We start from the raw sequence: 16,460 nt of genomic DNA, 5'->3' as shown, positions 1-16,460 counted from the left end.
ATAATAATAAAAATGATCTATTCCGTTATTATTAGCCTGATATGATAAGACAAACACGTTTTTTTGTGAATGGTTGCCATGGTTACATGTTTGTTTTTTTTACTTAAAACTATAGGGTTAGGGTTTTCTTTATTTGCAGATTTTTTGCAGAGCATGCAATGCTGTTCTGCAGCATCGGGTCAATGTCTTCAATAAGGAAAACATGGGGTAGAGACAGAGGAGAGAGAGAGGGAGAGAGAGAGAGAGAGAGAGAGAGAGAGAGAGAGAGAGAGAGAGAGAGAGAGAGAGAGAGAGAGAGAGAGAGAGAGAGAGAGGGAGAGAGAGAGAGAGAGAGAGAGAGAGAGAGAGAGAGAGAGAGTAAAGAGAGAGGGAGGGAGAGAGAGAGAGAGAGAGAGAGAGAGAGAGAGAGAGAGAGAGAGAGAGAGAGAGAGAGAGAGAGTAAAGAGAGAGGGAGGGGGGAGAGAGGGAGTGGAAGAGAGAGGGAGGGGGGAGAGAGGGAGTGGAAGAGATGGGGGGGGGGGGGGCCCTAACGAGCACAACAACATAAATTCCAGATGTTCCCGGCTGATCTCTGTCCGGGAATGTCGGAGCCTGAGGATGAGGAGGATGGGTTGATGAAGATCTCTCATCCAACGCATTCTCACTCCGAGTTAATTAAAAATCGACTATTTTTTTTTTTTTGTGGTCTTCTTCTTCTTTCGTGTAATTTCCTTTGGAACTATCACACAGGGATTGCTACATTCAGCAGCCAGTTCAGTGTCTCTCCGTCCAGCTGCACCAGGCCTCTACGGCACACAGGTCTACATCTCCACCAAACCCACCGCTGCCATCCCCCCCACTTCCCTCATCACGTGCCTGGAAGAGATCCGGAGCTGGTTGAGCAGGAACTTCCTGAAACTCAATGGAAACAAGACCGAGGCCCTGCTCATCGGATCCAAATCCACCCTCACTAAATCACAACACACCCCAGCTCCACTCATAATTATCGATGGATTCCCAGTACCCTTCTCCTCCAAAGTCAAGAGCCTCGGCGTCATCCTGGACAACACCCTCTCATTCGCACCCCATATTCACAACATCACCCGGACTGCATTCTTCCACCTCCGCAACATCGCCAGACTCCGCCCATCACTGACCCAATCCAGCACTGAAATCCTAGTTCACTCATTTGTCACATCACGCATAGACTACTGCAACGCCCTCCTCACCGGACTCCCCACCAAACTCATCAACAGACTGCAGATCATTCAGAACTCAGCCGCCCGGATCATCACCCGCACCAAATCATCTGACCACATCACCCCTGTCCTCATTCAACTTCACTGGCTCCCAGTACACTACCGCATCCAATACAAAACCCTACTCCTCACCTACAAAGCTCTCCACAACCTAGCCCCCAGTTATCTCTGCGACCTCCTCCAAGAATACACTCCCTCCCGCTCCCTCCGCTCAACCTCTGCTGGACTACTATGTATCCCCACATCACGACTCACTTCAATGGGTGCCCGGTCATTCAGCTGTTCAGCACCCAGGCTCTGGAACTCCCTCCCCCCACACATAAAACAGTCAGACACCATTACAACCTTCAAGTCACAACTCAAAACTCACCTGTTCAAACTCGCACACAACGTCTAACTGATCACTGTTTTTTTTTTGTTTTGTTTTTTTTTTGTTTTGTTTTGTCTTGTTTTTGTTTTATTTATTTCTTATTTCTTATTGCTTATGTTTATTTATTTATTTATTTATTTATTTTTTCCACAATGTCTTGTTTTTTAAAAAATGTATGATGACTATATGCTCTGTAAGGTGACCTTGGGTGTTTTGAAAGGCGCCTCTAAATTAAATGTATTATTACGGCCATGTGGGGCGCCAAAGGTGCTGACGCAAAGGGTGTCCTTCTGAGTCTTCATTCGTGCAGGGGGTTTTCAACTCATTGCAATGTAATCCGTCCACGGCGATCAGTGATATGATCATAACCCTACCCAGTAGCGTCACTATGCTGTTTTATTCGGGGCTAAAGCCTCGGATGGAAATAAAAATACAGAACGATATGCAAGGACGAGAGACGGAGAAAAGGATTAGAGGGGAGAAGGAGAAGAGGGAAGGAGGAGTTTAGTGACCAGAACTGTATGGAGTGTATCGATTATGTGTGTGTGTGTGTGTGTGTGTGTGTGTGTGTGTGTGTGTGTGTGTGTGTGTGTGTGTGTGTGTGTGTGTGTGTGTGTGTGTGTGTTGGGGGGGGGGGGATCTATATAGTTTGTATCTATATTAAGTTAATCATTGGTGTGTGTCTATTTTGTGTGTTTATCTTTATGGTGTGTATCTATATGGTGTGTATCTATGGTGTGTGTGTGTATCTTTATGGTGTATACCTATGGGTTGTGCGTGTATGGTATCTGCATACGGTTTGTATCTATATGTTTTGTGTATCAATATTGTGTGTTAATCTATGTGTTTGTATCATGGTTTGTGCGTGCATATGGTGTGAATCTATATGGTGTATTGGTGTGTGTCTGTATGGTGTTTGTCTGTGTGGTGTGTGTCTGTATGGTGTGTGTGTGTGTGTGTGTGTGTGTGTGTGTGTGTGTGTGTGTGTGTGTGTGTGTGTGTGTGTGTGTGTGTGTGTGTGTGTGTGTGTGTGTGTGTGTGTGTGTGTGGTGGTAGGCGATGACTCCAGTTTAACCAATGAATGAGTCTCTCTGGTCTCTTTGATGAAAGCTTCCTTCTCTCTCCTCAAAGGGCCGTTCAGGATGCTGCCAAGCTACGGTTGCAATTCAGACGGTATCTCGCAGAGCGCTCAGAGAGCAGATGTTCTCGTGTGGTAACATCGCCCTCTGCTGTCCACATCCGCTCACTACACACACAGGGACGCAAGATCACACGTGAATTCCTTTTCACCACCTTGACATCAAACAGAAACACACGCACACACACACACACGCGCACTCACTCGCGCACACAGTAAGGTGAATTGAATGAAGACTTTTTTCGTTTTGAAGTATGAATCTAAATCAGGCAAATCAGACTCATCCCTTTAATTAAAATGAGGGAGTTCATTTAAGATTCAGAGCTGAAATAGACCAAGCCGACAAGAGGGCGCCGAACCTGCGTTGAGTTTTACAAATAAGCTCACCTGCCGCAGCTCGCCAGTGAAGTGGTTTTCTTAATTAGTTAATTAGTTGCATCTGGTGCGTTTCACTTAAAAGGGTACCGGACATTAGTTGCTGTCCTCCACTGTTTGGCAGTCTCCCATACGCGGTATGTTGTGCTCCAAGAAACCAGAACGTGAATGAGAATGTGAGTGGAATTGTGTGGAAAAGCAGAACTGCAGTGACTTGTATGTTGAATATAAATCACTGACAATGTGCAAAGGAAATCAGGGATTGTGGTGGTTTAACTCATTTGAAATTTAAATAATGATTCTACCTGAAAGTAACATTTTAGAGACTATACATTCAAACTTGTCAAAGTAAGAGGTTAATCACTCTTGACTAATGACGGTCAAATGATTAGTATAACTTGTATTAAAAAGCTGGATTAGTTGATTATCTTAATCATTATTTAAAAGTTGGCTGATCCCAGAAGCCCTGAATTTGTATTGTCATTAATTTATCTGATTTAATGGAGATGGTAGATGTTGAACTGTGGGAGAGTGCCCAAATTTGGCGACAATGAGTAATCTGTTCCTTCCTTCAAAGGTCTATCATGGATATTTAACTGAAGTACGTGAGTATCCAAACGTAACCATGAAGATGAACTGCAAACTGTAAGTCATTAGGTTCTCATTACTCTTGGGTACATTGATGTATTTTGGCTTCCTGGTGAGTTATCCTGCTAGCTGAAGGTAGTGATGGCAGTCCAACACTGAAGCTTCGATACGTGCTTCATACCATTAACTACACTAACCATAAAACCACTGCTTCGAAGGTTGCTTTGGTACGGAAAAATCACGTGACATATGACGTCAGAAACAGCAACTGCTTCTTTCTCTGAATGAATCGCCTGAGTGGTTTGCGGCGCCACACACTGCCACTACAACTGGCACCGCCTCGTTTCGAGTCTGAATTCTAGCGCCTTCAAAGCATAAAAACTTTAATGCACAACATTGCGTTTGGTTCATAGTAGCCTATCTCAAACTGTGACAGCCATTACGTATTGATTTATCATCATTATGGAAGCATCTAGGAAGTGAGGTCGTTCTGACATGTGGAAACACTTTATTCTGTTCAGCGGTAGGCTACATGACCGATCCACCGCTGGAAATATCCGAGGTGGTGTACTAGAATAGATCAATCACAAAATGTGTACCCTTATCTCTTCATGCTGGCACAACAATGTTTATGTACACCGGCCTCATCTGTTCCTTCTGAACAAGTGTTCTCGTGGATGAAGTTGTGGAGAAGTTGCAAGCAGAAAAAGAAACATGCTCAGTCCAAAAAGTGTTAAAAATAATGGTCCTGAATCAAAATCTTTGAGTATTCCCTATCCCACATACCCAGCTGGTTACACAAGCAGATCCAACTTCTGCCAGATTCTTCCCAGCACATTCTTATTTTCCCCAAGCACTCTCCCCAATAGCACAATACACAAATTCATTCATCTTAATTTGTAAAAAATAATGATATCACAATCTTTGTATACGTGTGTGTGGGTGTGGGTGATTTGGTGCGTGCGCACTAGATTTATCTCACTGTCTTAAAGCCTCCTGGCCACTAGGGATGGGCAAAATGATTATTTTCCGGGAACTAGTTCTTTCAGTTCAGTTCACTATAACGATTCGTTTATTTGATTCGTTCGTTTTGATTCGTTCGTTACGTCAGATGACGTCATTTGGTGTCTGCCATTTAGTTGCAGCCTTGGCACTTCACCAGGAGAGGTCACTGTTACTGAAGCTTCAAGTAATGAACCCATTTTCGAAACAATGTGCTTAAGTGGTTCAGTGCTTCACCAAAGCTTCATTTGCCCATCACTAGCTAAAGGTTGATCTGAGTATTAAGGATGTTTCATTGGTTCATGGGTTACTTGGGTGTTTGGTCTACGTTGGTTTTAATGATTTGTTAAAATGGTTTCAGGTTCTAAGTTATTGTTGTAAGCTGGAGTAATGGCTTGGGTTCTGATATCTTCAGTCTTCTTTCCAGCTACTCTCCTGAGCTCTGCATCTTCCTCCCATGCGTGTTGCTTTACTGATGAAGGTGTGGTCTGAGTGAGCAGAGGTGCATGCTGGGATACAGAGCTGTCTGAAGTCTACAGGTCTGTAGACACACCCCCTCGGGGGAAACCGAGTGTTTGAGAAACCGTCGTGACGTCAGTTACATGGACTAGAATGTTCTTTAAGATGGAGACAGGGATTCAGAAGGAGAAACACCAGGGGGAGATGAGGGGGCTCCTCATCTCAACGACTAAAACACAACTTCAGTCTGACAGAGAACCATGGAACACATTCAACAGTCCCCTCCAGGCATCGTGACTCCTCAGGAACAGTTTCATTTCCAAGAAGGTCCTATTTTGGGCCATCCCAAGCTGGATCCTGCTCCTCAAGAGCCACCCCCGTCCACTGGGGGGTCTTCTGAACAGATGACCTCCTTCCTGTCCTCAGGCTGACTAAGGCTGCACCATTTGCATCTGTGAAGGCCCCTCATTCAGGAAACCAGGGCTACAAAGACAAGACTTCAGAGACGTTGAATCAACCTGGGACACATTTTGGAGACGCCAAGCATAATCCATCACCAATGTGGGACGCCACTGAAGAATGTTGTACATAATTTACGTCTCTGGAGACTGATTGTTCTGTTCTGGGTGCCCTGGCAGGAGAGCTGGGGTTGGATGATGGAACGTTATTTGGCATGAGGTTTTTACCCTGCATGAGTGTTTGGCCTTTTATGGCTCAGTGGTGTGTTTGTGTGGGTTTGACATGAGATGGATGATTTGAGCATCGCTAGGGTTCTACTGTGTGTGTGTCTCCCACTCACACCTGGCAAGGGGTTCTACGTGCGTGTCCTGGGTTCTATGCGTGTGTGTCCGGCTTGCTTCGAAAGTGATAATGTTCATACAGGGGTCTGTGTGATTGGCTTGGGATATTGGAATGGTCAACTAAATCATACCTGATGGACGGCCACAAGTTTACTTAAGGGCCTCCATGAAGAGCGACGCTCCGGAGCGATATCCAACACACTGGGCAGGAAGGAGAGTATCCAAATCAAGTGTAAAAGGATGCAAGCGGCGTGTTCAGATCAGTGACTTCAAACTAGGACTACACCAATCAGGATCATTGGAGGATGGATACCTAAAGGCATGCCACAAGGAGAGTCTGAAGTTGGAAAGGGTCCTCGATGGATATTCAAGATGACCTTCAGACCTGTAATGAGACGGCCCTTCCTACCTGGCTGGATTGATGGAGAGCCCTGTGGACCTTGTCTTGCTCTCAGTTGCACGTCTTCTCAGGCTGAACTGTATTTGTTTCGGACAGGACTAGCTGAACGATTGGTTCCCTTAAATCAGAACCAATCTGGGAACTCCGGCTAGTGCGCTCTTCGAGCTGAAGTTCAGCTCTTCAGCTGAGGAGGTATGAAAACCTTCACTGGGGCTTCAAGGTGAAAAGAGGAGAATGTTTCAAAGGGTTCCATGGTACTCTGATGAAGACCGTTGTTGTGTTTCACTGGCTGCGAGGAAGAACCCACACATCTTCCTCTTGGCCTTTCTCCTCTGAGAATCCTGGCGCCATCTTGAAGGATATTCCAGCTCATGTAACTGATGCCATGACAGATTCCCAAACACTTGGTTTCTCCTGAGGGGCGTGTCTATGGAACTGAAGACTTCAGACAGCACTGTATCCCAGCATGCATCTCTGCTCACTCAGACCACACCCCCATGAGTAGGATGCAACACTCTAGTGATGGAGATGTAGAGTTTTATAAGTAACGAGGGAGCAGACTAAGGTGATTAGACACACAATGGAATGTCAAGTCTGTAAATCTTTAAGCCATGAAGATGGTTGGATAGTTCAGGAATTGGGCTTCTTTTTATTAAGGGCAGTCCTTTCACTCAGATGCCCACTTCTCACTGGAGCTGTACATGTGTTGGCTGGCTGGCATGATTTGCTGTTGGTGATGAGGCGGTCAGGGTGACGTTGCAGGGCTATGGTCGGCTCTCTGTGAGCTCAACATTTAGATTTGCACCCTGAATAATCTAGATAATTGTAAAATGTAGACACGGTTTTGTATTGAATGATTTTAGGTTTAAAGTTGTTGTGGGACGTACATGGTAGTTTGGTTCTTCGTATGGTTTTGAGTGATATAACTTGTACACACTGGGTGCATAATAATGTAAAGGTACACTGAATTTTATTAATGACCAACAGCAACAAACAGATCTCCTCAAGGTAAGTCTGTTGGCTGTGTTTTAATGAAGACCATCGCTGGACTTCAGGATCTTCCCCCGTTCAGCTCAAGGTGAGGCGCTGGTTATGTTTTTTCTTTGGTTGGTTCCGGCCGGAATGTTCGTATTCCAGTCGGACGGTTTGTGCTTCCCGCCGTGGAAGGTTCTGAGTGCGGTCACTTGATTTAGTCCCAATGGTTAGCATAGAACGTTGTAGTCTTGACAACCATAAGAAACCAGCTGGCAGTTAGTTTGACGGGAGGCCCCTGAGGGAATCTGGCGGAACGTTCTGGATTGTATTTGAGTAACCTCGAGGCGTTGCCAACGGAAACAATTTTTCAGTCGGTTTCCATTTGGAATGGTTGCCCCTATCTTAAACAACTAAAGTTTGATATTAAATACATACTGAGACGTACGTCGTACAATATGTTGATAATTTCCGATGGTTGCGCCGTACTTTTAACCACGTTGACGTTGCGGGACTCTCACTGCGTACAAAACAGCGTTCTACTTGCGGGCCCATTTTTGACATCAGGAAAGGCTGAAAATCATTTCAAGGTGGAACATAATTTAACATTTCTTCAACGGAACCCAGCACCTGAATATGGCTGAGTATATTTGATTTAATATCGTTACTGCTTAGTGTTCTTTGTTACTTCAGCTTGTGTACGTTCTAAATATCTGCTGTCATTAATTGCCACAGAAGTTAAACCCTACCCAATGGAATGACGTTAAACAGCGACTTTGGTGCAGAGTTACCAACTGGATAATATCAAAGCTAAAATAATGGCCGTCATTCCCACGTGTTACAGTAGAAGATACTCTAGAACTGTACAAGGTTAAAAAGGTAACGTGTAGTTTGTCCCAAGGTGTCTGCCTCCTCACCCAGAGCAAGACCTCCACCTCCTCACCCAGAGCCAGACCTCCACCTCCTCACCCAGAGCCAGACCTCCACCTCCTCACCCAGAGCCAGACCTCCACCTCCTGTCAGAAGTCCTCCAGAACAGGTCAGTGCTCTGTGTGAGTAGTCTTCTCAGGTCAGTTTCAATGCATGGCCTGAACCACTTCTTTAAACTTGTGGACTGCTGTCTTCATTCCCGAAAACGGGATGCTCATGTCTGGTCTCAAGTCTTTTCTGGCCTTGAGTTATAAAATAATGGTTCAATTAATTGTGTAACTCGGTTTCGGATGAGTCAATTAAGTTTATTGTTGGGCAAATTCTGATATAATCCTGCTGCTGTAGCTGAAAGGTGAGGCTGAGAGGCTGGGGACCGGAGGCTTGTGGTGCCAGGATGGGACTGAGGCTGGAGACCAGGGGCCTGCAGCACCGGACCAGAGGGTAACCATCACCAAGCTCATCTGAAACACTAAAATCCTCAGTAGTTTAGGTCTGGTTTTGATCATCTTATGACTTTACATCTGTGCCAAGCTGTGATTTGAGTTAATTCATACCGGGTTTATGTAGGAGTCATATGAGCCATTATTGTTACTGGTGCTGCTATGACCGTAGTGGATGAATTGCTGAACGCGACAATCTGCAGACGTTGTCTAATTTAAGCGTTTAAATATGTTTTAAAGTCGTCTTCCATTTTACAAGTGAACCTCGGATACAGGAGGTGGGGTGTGTTGTGTCTCCATGTGATTTACTGCTGAGACCAACTGTTTGTAACCAGACCAGGAATCCATGGCTGAAGGAGCTGATGGAGGAGCCGTGCTGAAGGCCCTGCCTGGTGGAGGAGCTGATGGAGGCCCTGCCTGGTGGAGGAGCTGATGGAGGCCCTGCCTTGTGGAGGATGTCTGTCGTGGGGTAGATGGAGCCTGAATCTGAAGTGATCATCACACTCACTGACACTTCTCGTAGAATACTGCTACCACAAACTAACGGCGTTTGTACCATTTATACCAGACAACTACATCTGTTTCAACACATGTTGCAGCAAGACTTGCCGTTTGTTCCAGAACTGGACTCTGTCTGAGGAGAGCTGCTGGAGGAGCTGAGACGCTGGAGGACGACTAGGAATCGACCAACAAGGATTCCTCGTAAGTTTGTATTTACTTACATGGTTGACTTAAAGGGCAAAATACAGCTGTTACTTTGACATGCGTTAACAAACTACCGCTGTGTTTTCTTACTAGAACGCGTTTCTGGAGCGGAGGCGAGCTGATAGGGGAGCCGTGAATCTGGAGGATGACCATCACTCTACCAACAAGGACTGTAAGTTTGTATTAACCTAACAAAGTGGAGATAAAGGGCTTAAAAATAAGACAAACTACATGTTTGTTACCAGACGTTGGAGCCTGACTTGCGCTGTTGGTTCCAGACCAGGACTCTGGCTGAGGAGAGCTGATGGAGGAGCCGAGACTCTGGAGGACGACATCACTCCACCAACAAGGATCCTCGTAAGTTTGCATAAAGTATACATAGTGGACTTGTTGTAACGCAGGATTAGTTTGTTCAGTAGAAGTTAGGGCGTACTACTGTGGTTGGTTACCAGACAAACTACAGCTGCTACTTTGTTGCGCGCCATTAGAGCCCAACTACCTGTGTTTGTGACCTTACATTAGAGACAAATTACGTTTGTAACCAGACCAGGAATCTGGAGGACTGACGGAGAAGCTGTACATCTGGCAGGCAAATCCTGAGGACGACCAGGACTCTACCATCAAGGATTCCTTGTAAGTTTGCATTATCTGGATATAGTGGACTAGGTAGGGGGTTGGGGGTTCAACTCTCAGACCAATGGTGCCGTGTTCAAGTCCTCAGAATACAGTGATGCGTCCTTGAGCAAGGCGCCCTAAAGCCTGCCGGCTCCTTAATGACGTCTCTTTGGTTCAGATAATGTTGCATCTTTTGAATATTGAACCTAATCAATGTCCTTGTTTGGTCCGGGCAGACACACCTGAGCTGAACCTCACCTGATCCTGTTTGGTCGTGGATAGACGGACCTGAGCTGAACCCGCCCGCCCTGATCCTGACATCCTGCTGGTCCCGTCTCCTCAGTTCATCTGAGCCTCGTCCTCCAGAAGACCTGCTGAGCTCAGCAGTCTGAGGCTGATGGATCAATGACCTCCAGTGGGAGTGATCTTCTTGACCCCACATGTACCCGTGTGCTTCCACATGCCTTTCCCTCACGTCTGTCACTAACCTCACTACTACACTACTCTCTACTGCTTCCTCTTCTTCTTCCTTCTCTGTGGTTCAAACCTTTACACGGAAGGCGCGTCTTCCTGCCCTCAGAGGGTTCAGCGTTAGGGTTGAGAGTCAGGGTTTAGAGTCAGGGACAGAGCTGGTCAGGGAGGGCTGGTTTTACACAAACCTCTTCACTTGCTTTCTGAATGGTGGTGACATTTTGAAAAGATTCATTTGGGAAAATGTTTTCCTCTGCTTAAAAATATGTAGACCATATATATGTAACCAGACCAGGAGTCCATGGCTGAAGGAGCTGATGGAGGAGCCGTGCTGAAGGAGCTGATGGAGGAGCCGTGCTGAAGGCCCTGCCTGGTGGAGGAGCTGTGCTGAAGGCCCTGCCTGGTGGAGGAGCTGTGCTGAAGGCCCTGCCTGGTGGAGGAGCTGATGGAGGCCCTGCCTGGTGGAGGACGTCTGTCGTGGGGTAGATGTAGCCTGACTATGAAGTGATCATCACACTCACTGCCACTTCTCGTAGAATACTGCTACCACAAACCACTGGCGTTTGTACCATATATACCAGAAAAACTACATCTGTTTTACCACATGTTGAAGCAAGACTTCCGCTGTTTGTTCCAGACCAGGACTCTGTCTGAGGAGAGCTGCTGGAGGAGCTGAGACGCTGGAGGACAACTAGGAATCGACCAACACGGATTCCTCGTGAGTTTGTATTTACTTACATGGTTGATTTAAAGGGCAAAATACAGCTGTTACTTTGACATGCGTTAACAAACTACCGCTGTGTTTTCTTACTAGAACGCGTTTCTGGAGCGGAGGCGAGCTGATAGGGGAGCCGTGAATCTGGAGGATGACCATCACTCTACCAACAAGGACTGTAAGTTTGTATTAACCTAACAAAGTGGCGATAAAGGGCTTAAAAATAAGACAAACTACATGTTTGTTACCAGACGTTGGAGCCTGACTTGCGCTGTTGGTTCCAGACCAGGACTCTCTGAGGAGGCTGAGGAGAGCTGATGGAGGAGCCAGGACGACATCACTCTACCAACAAGGATCCTCGTAAGTTTGAATAAAGTAAACAGAGTGGACTTGTTGTAACGCAGGATTAGTTTTTCCAGTAGAAGTTAAAGCATACTACTGTGGTTGGTTACCAGACCAACTACATCTGCTACTTTGTTACGCGCCATTAGAGCCCAACTACTCCTGTGTTTGTTACCTTACATTAGAGACAAACTACTACTGTTTTTGTGACCTTACATTAGAGACAAATTATATTTGTAACCAGACCAGGAATCTGGAGGACTGATGAAGAAGCCGTACATCTGGAAGGCAAATCCTGAGGACGACCAGGACTCTACCATCAAGGATTCCTCGTAAGTTTGCATTATCTGGACATACTGGACTAGGTAGGGGGTTGGGGGTTCAACTCTCAAACCAATGGTACCGGGTTCAAGTCCTCAGAATACTGTGATGCGTCCTTGAGCAAGGCGCCCTAAAGCCTGCCTGCTCCTTAATGGAGTCTCTTTGGTTTAGATAATGTTGCATCTTTTGAATATTGAAACTTTTCCATGTCCTTGTTTGGTCCGGGCAGACACACCTGAGCTGAACCTCACCTGATCCTGTTGGGTCGGGGGCAGACAGACCTGAGCTGAACCCCACCTGATCCTGACATCCTGCTGGTCCCGTCTCCTCAGTTCATCTGAGCCTCGTCCTCCAGAAGACCTGCTGAGCTCAGCGGTCTGAGGCTGATGGATCAATGACCTCCAGTGGGAGTGATCTTCTTGACCCCACATGTACCCGTGTGCTTCCACACGCCTTTCCCTCACGTCTGTCACTAACCTCACTACTACACTACTCTCTACTCCTTCCCCTTCTTCTTCCTTCTCCGTGGTTCGAACCTTTACTCTGAAGGAGTGTCTTCTTGAACCTTTACACTGAAGGCGTGTCTTCCTGCCCTCAGAGGGTTCAGCGTTAGGGTTGAGAGTCAGGGTTTAGAGTCAGGGACAGAGTTGGTCAGGGAGGGCTGGTTTTACACAAACGTCTTCTCTTGCTTTCTGAATGACGTTTTGAAAAGATTCATCTCGGAAAATGTTTTCCTCTGCTTTCCTTTACAAAATATGTATTCAACTTCTGTCAATGTTTTTGTTTATATATTAAAATCACACATTGACTTCTACATTTTTGGTGCTGTTCATTTGATTGTCCTTTAACTTGGTTAATGTCAAGCTAAACTCCTGCAATACATTTAATATACATGATGAATGTTATTCAGCAATGTTCACATAATCCATTTTGGAAAAAAATTAAAACCTCCATTACTACCAAATTCAAGCCTATTGCATTTAACAATGTACATACTGCACCGCAGGCCATTCTCTGCTACTACAATACGTTCAAACCACCAACCCGTCTCACATCAATTTGCTTTAGCTACGTTGGTTCAAACGGAAATTGTAGTTTGGTGTGAGACTGTTGTCCAGCAGAGGGAGCTGTCATACATCTTAATTAATTATACAGGAATGTGTGTGTATTTACATTTTAAAATGTTCATGTGCTGGTCTAGTTTGTCTGCAATTAACTTTGCCTCCAGCAACAGGATTGGTCGAAACATGAAGTGAAAGAAATAAGGCAGTGGCTATTCGTACGGCGACCGAGCTTGTCACGTGACCACACTTGACCTATCAGTCTGCTCGGCGATAACCCTAACCGGGCCGACCGTAATTATAGTAATTAATTATAGTAATAACCCTAACCATAACCTGCCGTGAAAATAGACTAATGAAGTATTTTTAAGGCGCGCCGTACGAATAGCCTGATTGCTATTCTTACGGTCGCCGTACGAATAGCCACTACCAAGAAATAAAAGCCTACTTCATCGGATCTGAGGTCAGCTGCTGTCAGATTTTGGATCGTGAATGTATTGAGTGAACGAGGTCTGAGCTAAATATTAACCACCTGGAACTTGGTGCGTTTCCTGGAGCTCTGAGGACGATAGGACGCCTGTTAACCGGGTCAATTAGGCCCTGAACGCAGAACCTAAACCCAGACATCCTAAACATAGACCGTGTTTAATTGGACCCGAATATAATTTTTGGGTAAAAAAATAAATAAAAGCAAAAATATTTATAATTTATAAGTAGCCTTGCCTAGCCTAGTAGACGTAGGCCTACAAGGACACACTTTACGTCAGCGGTTAACCCCCGAAGAAAAGAAAAGCGTCGATATTTTACGAACTCGGAGTGAGTGTGTTGTCTCATCAGACAGAGACGCCAACCAGGACTTCAATGCAACTTCAAGGCTCCTGAAAAGACCCATTAACCGGTCCCTTAACCGGCCCTGTGCGTGTCCATATGTTTGTATTCGTGAATGTGTGCAGTGTTTTTTTTTCATGCATGCTTTTCTGTGCATGGGTGTGGACGCACGTGTGTGTGTGTGTCTGTGTGGGTGAGTCTGTGTTCGTGTGTGCATGCATAGATATGTGTGTGTGTTGTTCCAGCAGAGTTGACATACCCCCGCTGTGACATCATCTGCTTACATCATCTGCTTATCATTTGTTTACACGAGCCCTCGGACCCGGGAGGGAGCCAACACATGTGTAATCCTCCCCCCCCCCCCCCCACGCTTTGACAAACAACTCCAGGGACCATTGATCACACATCCCAGTTTAAAGATATTTCCTCTATGCATATTACAAAGACATGAAATAACTGATTTCAATTTTATGCAGAAGAACTAAGAAAGACAGAAACAAATCGTTGGTACGCCATGAAATATTTTATTGTAGTGGAAAGCCTTAATACATCATAACATCTTAATTCACAAATAGTATCAACCTAATGGTTACAAGATGAAGAAGGCCTAGTAAATAAGCTGTTGAACGTTGTTTTAGGGTTCTTAAGGTTCTCAAAGGTGGTGATCTTTAAGGTGACAATTCTGTTTACAGACTAAACACCTTTACAGTCGATAAACTCACACCGTGTTCCGTACGGTGTATCATGGCCTTTAGCGCCCTCGGTTGGACATATTGGTCATTACAATGGATTCGATAGATGCCCAGATGCGACCAGTAATAGCTGTCCCCTGCTGGTTGTGTTTAGTGGTCTACATCAGTCTGCAAAGAACCAAAAACACATTAAAACTACAAATCATAAATGATTTTCTTACACCCAAGATAACAATTTAATCTTTTGATTCTTCGTCTGTTTTGTGTGTGTGTGTGTGTGTGTGTGTGTGTGTGTGTGTGTGTGTGTGTGTGTGTGTGTGTGTGTGTGTGTGTGTGTGTGTCTGTACGTGTGGTTTTGAGTGCTTATGCTTAAGTTAATCCCAGCAAAAAGTGTTATCTTGTTTTATTTTTGGAGTGTTCATGTATAGTATATGCTTAAAAAACGTATTCACCTCAGGATCCCTCGGTGAAAAATTGTTTATTAGTACACGTAAACCTAAAATGGCGCAATTAGATTGGTTTGCTATCTCGGGATATTGGGCAATATCCCGAGATTAAGATCTCAAACTCGGGATATTGTTTTCGAAGCAAAATGTCCCACTTTAAAAAATAAATAAACGGCTAATAAAAAAAAAAAAAAAATCACGTATAGTATATACTGAAACAATTATTCATTCATGATTGTTAAATAGTATCTATATCACTAAAAGTAAAATAACTCCATACAATGGGATCTTCCAGAGGTGGGTCAGAGTCCACTAGTGATCTGAGAGGCTCTCAGCTGAAGAGGAAGAGTGGAGGGTGAAGGAGGAGGATGATGATGGTGAAGGAGGAGGATGATGATGGTGGAGGAGGAGGATGATGATGGTGAAGGAGGAGGATGATGATGGTGGAGGAGGAGGATGATGATGGTGGAGGAGGAGGATGATGATGGTGAAGGAGGAGGATGATGATGGTGAAGGAGGAGGAGGGGTCAGGGACTCCAGTCCCACTCAGCGTGACTGTGCAGCCCGCTGGTATAAAGACGGGAGGCTGCGTGTGGTCCGTCACCACGGCGACCCGCACCATGTCCTGGATCCTCATCTCCGCTCTGCTCCTGGCCTGCGGGCCGGGGGGCACCCACAGCAAGGCCTCAGGTACCTGTCTGTCTGCCCGCCCGTCTGTCACTAGCTGTCTGACGGTCTCGAGCTGTTTGTCTGTCTGTCTGTCTCTGTCTGTCTCTCTGTCTCTCTATTAGTCTGTCTCTCTCTCTCTCTCTCTGTCTCTGTCTCTGTCTCTCTCTCGGTCTGTCTCTCTAACTCTAGCTGTTTGTGTGTCTTTCTAGCTGTCTGTCTGTCTCTCTAGCTGTCTGGCTAACTCTCTATTTGTCTGTCTGTCTCTCTAGCTCTCTGTCTGTCTGTCTCTCTAGCTGTCTGTCTGTCTCTCTAGCTGTCTGTCTCTCTATTGCTGCATCTATCTCTAACATGTAAACAACAAAACACAAGAGATGCCAACACATCAGGGGTCTTGTTGTTGTTTGTTTACATGATGTGTTGACGTGCCTCTGAGTTGTTTGTTGTGTTGTTTACATGTGGTTGTTGTTGTTTGTGTCAGAGTACCAGTTGGAGTCGGTCAGCCAGTGTGAGTCTTTACGGAGTGTGGCTGTCGCCAGGCAACAAACCAGCCTCCCACACTGCACTGAAGACGGCCAGTTCAGGTAATGACCACCTGTCTGTCTGACCACCTGTCTGGCTGACCACCGGTCGGTCTGACCACCTGTCTGTCTGACCACCTGTCTGTCTGACCACCTGTCTGTCTGACCACCTGTCTGGCTGACCCCCTGTCTGTCTGACCACCTGTCTGGCTGACCACCTGTCTGTCTGACCACCTGTCTGTCTGACTACCAGTCTGGCTGACCACCTGTCTGTCTTACTACCAGTCTGCCTGACCACCTGTCTGTCTGACCATCTGTCTGTCCTTCTACCTGTCTGTGTGTACACCTGTTTCCGTGACTACCAG

General features: G+C 45.7%; 1 protein-coding gene and 1 long non-coding RNA gene across 9 annotated transcripts in view; both read left to right on the top strand.

Moving 5' to 3' along the window:
• The first annotated feature begins 6,811 nt into the window (after positions 1 to 6,811).
• LOC130384793 (uncharacterized) lies at positions 6,812 to 12,684 on the top strand. Of its 8 annotated transcripts, none has more exons than XR_008895918.1 (13): positions 6,812 to 8,381; positions 8,618 to 8,713; positions 9,053 to 9,181; positions 9,334 to 9,414; positions 9,511 to 9,589; positions 9,663 to 9,774; positions 9,963 to 10,050; positions 10,269 to 10,474; positions 11,141 to 11,221; positions 11,318 to 11,396; positions 11,470 to 11,578; positions 11,805 to 11,892; positions 12,111 to 12,684. It is a non-coding gene; the product is annotated as an uncharacterized LOC130384793 (long non-coding RNA). The 8 variants fall into 8 exon arrangements; XR_008895914.1 differs by having other exon boundaries at positions 9,048 to 9,181; positions 9,696 to 9,774; XR_008895917.1 differs by having other exon boundaries at positions 9,048 to 9,181; positions 9,696 to 9,774; positions 9,940 to 10,050.
• Positions 12,685 to 15,414: 2,730 nt separating this feature from the next.
• The window catches only part of tg (thyroglobulin), a 30,312-nt gene continuing 29,266 nt past the window's right edge, over positions 15,415 to 16,460 (top strand). Inside the window, 2 exon segments of the mRNA XM_056592306.1 lie at positions 15,415 to 15,598; positions 16,056 to 16,158. Coding sequence (XP_056448281.1) covers positions 15,415 to 15,598; positions 16,056 to 16,158 — 287 coding nt within the window.

This window comes from Gadus chalcogrammus, chromosome 6 (genome assembly GCF_026213295.1).
Source record: "Gadus chalcogrammus isolate NIFS_2021 chromosome 6, NIFS_Gcha_1.0, whole genome shotgun sequence".
NCBI classification, from domain to species: Eukaryota; Metazoa; Chordata; class Actinopteri; order Gadiformes; family Gadidae; genus Gadus; species Gadus chalcogrammus.
Note: the sequence above shows the minus strand (reverse complement) of the source record. Positions and strands in the feature narration are given on the sequence as shown.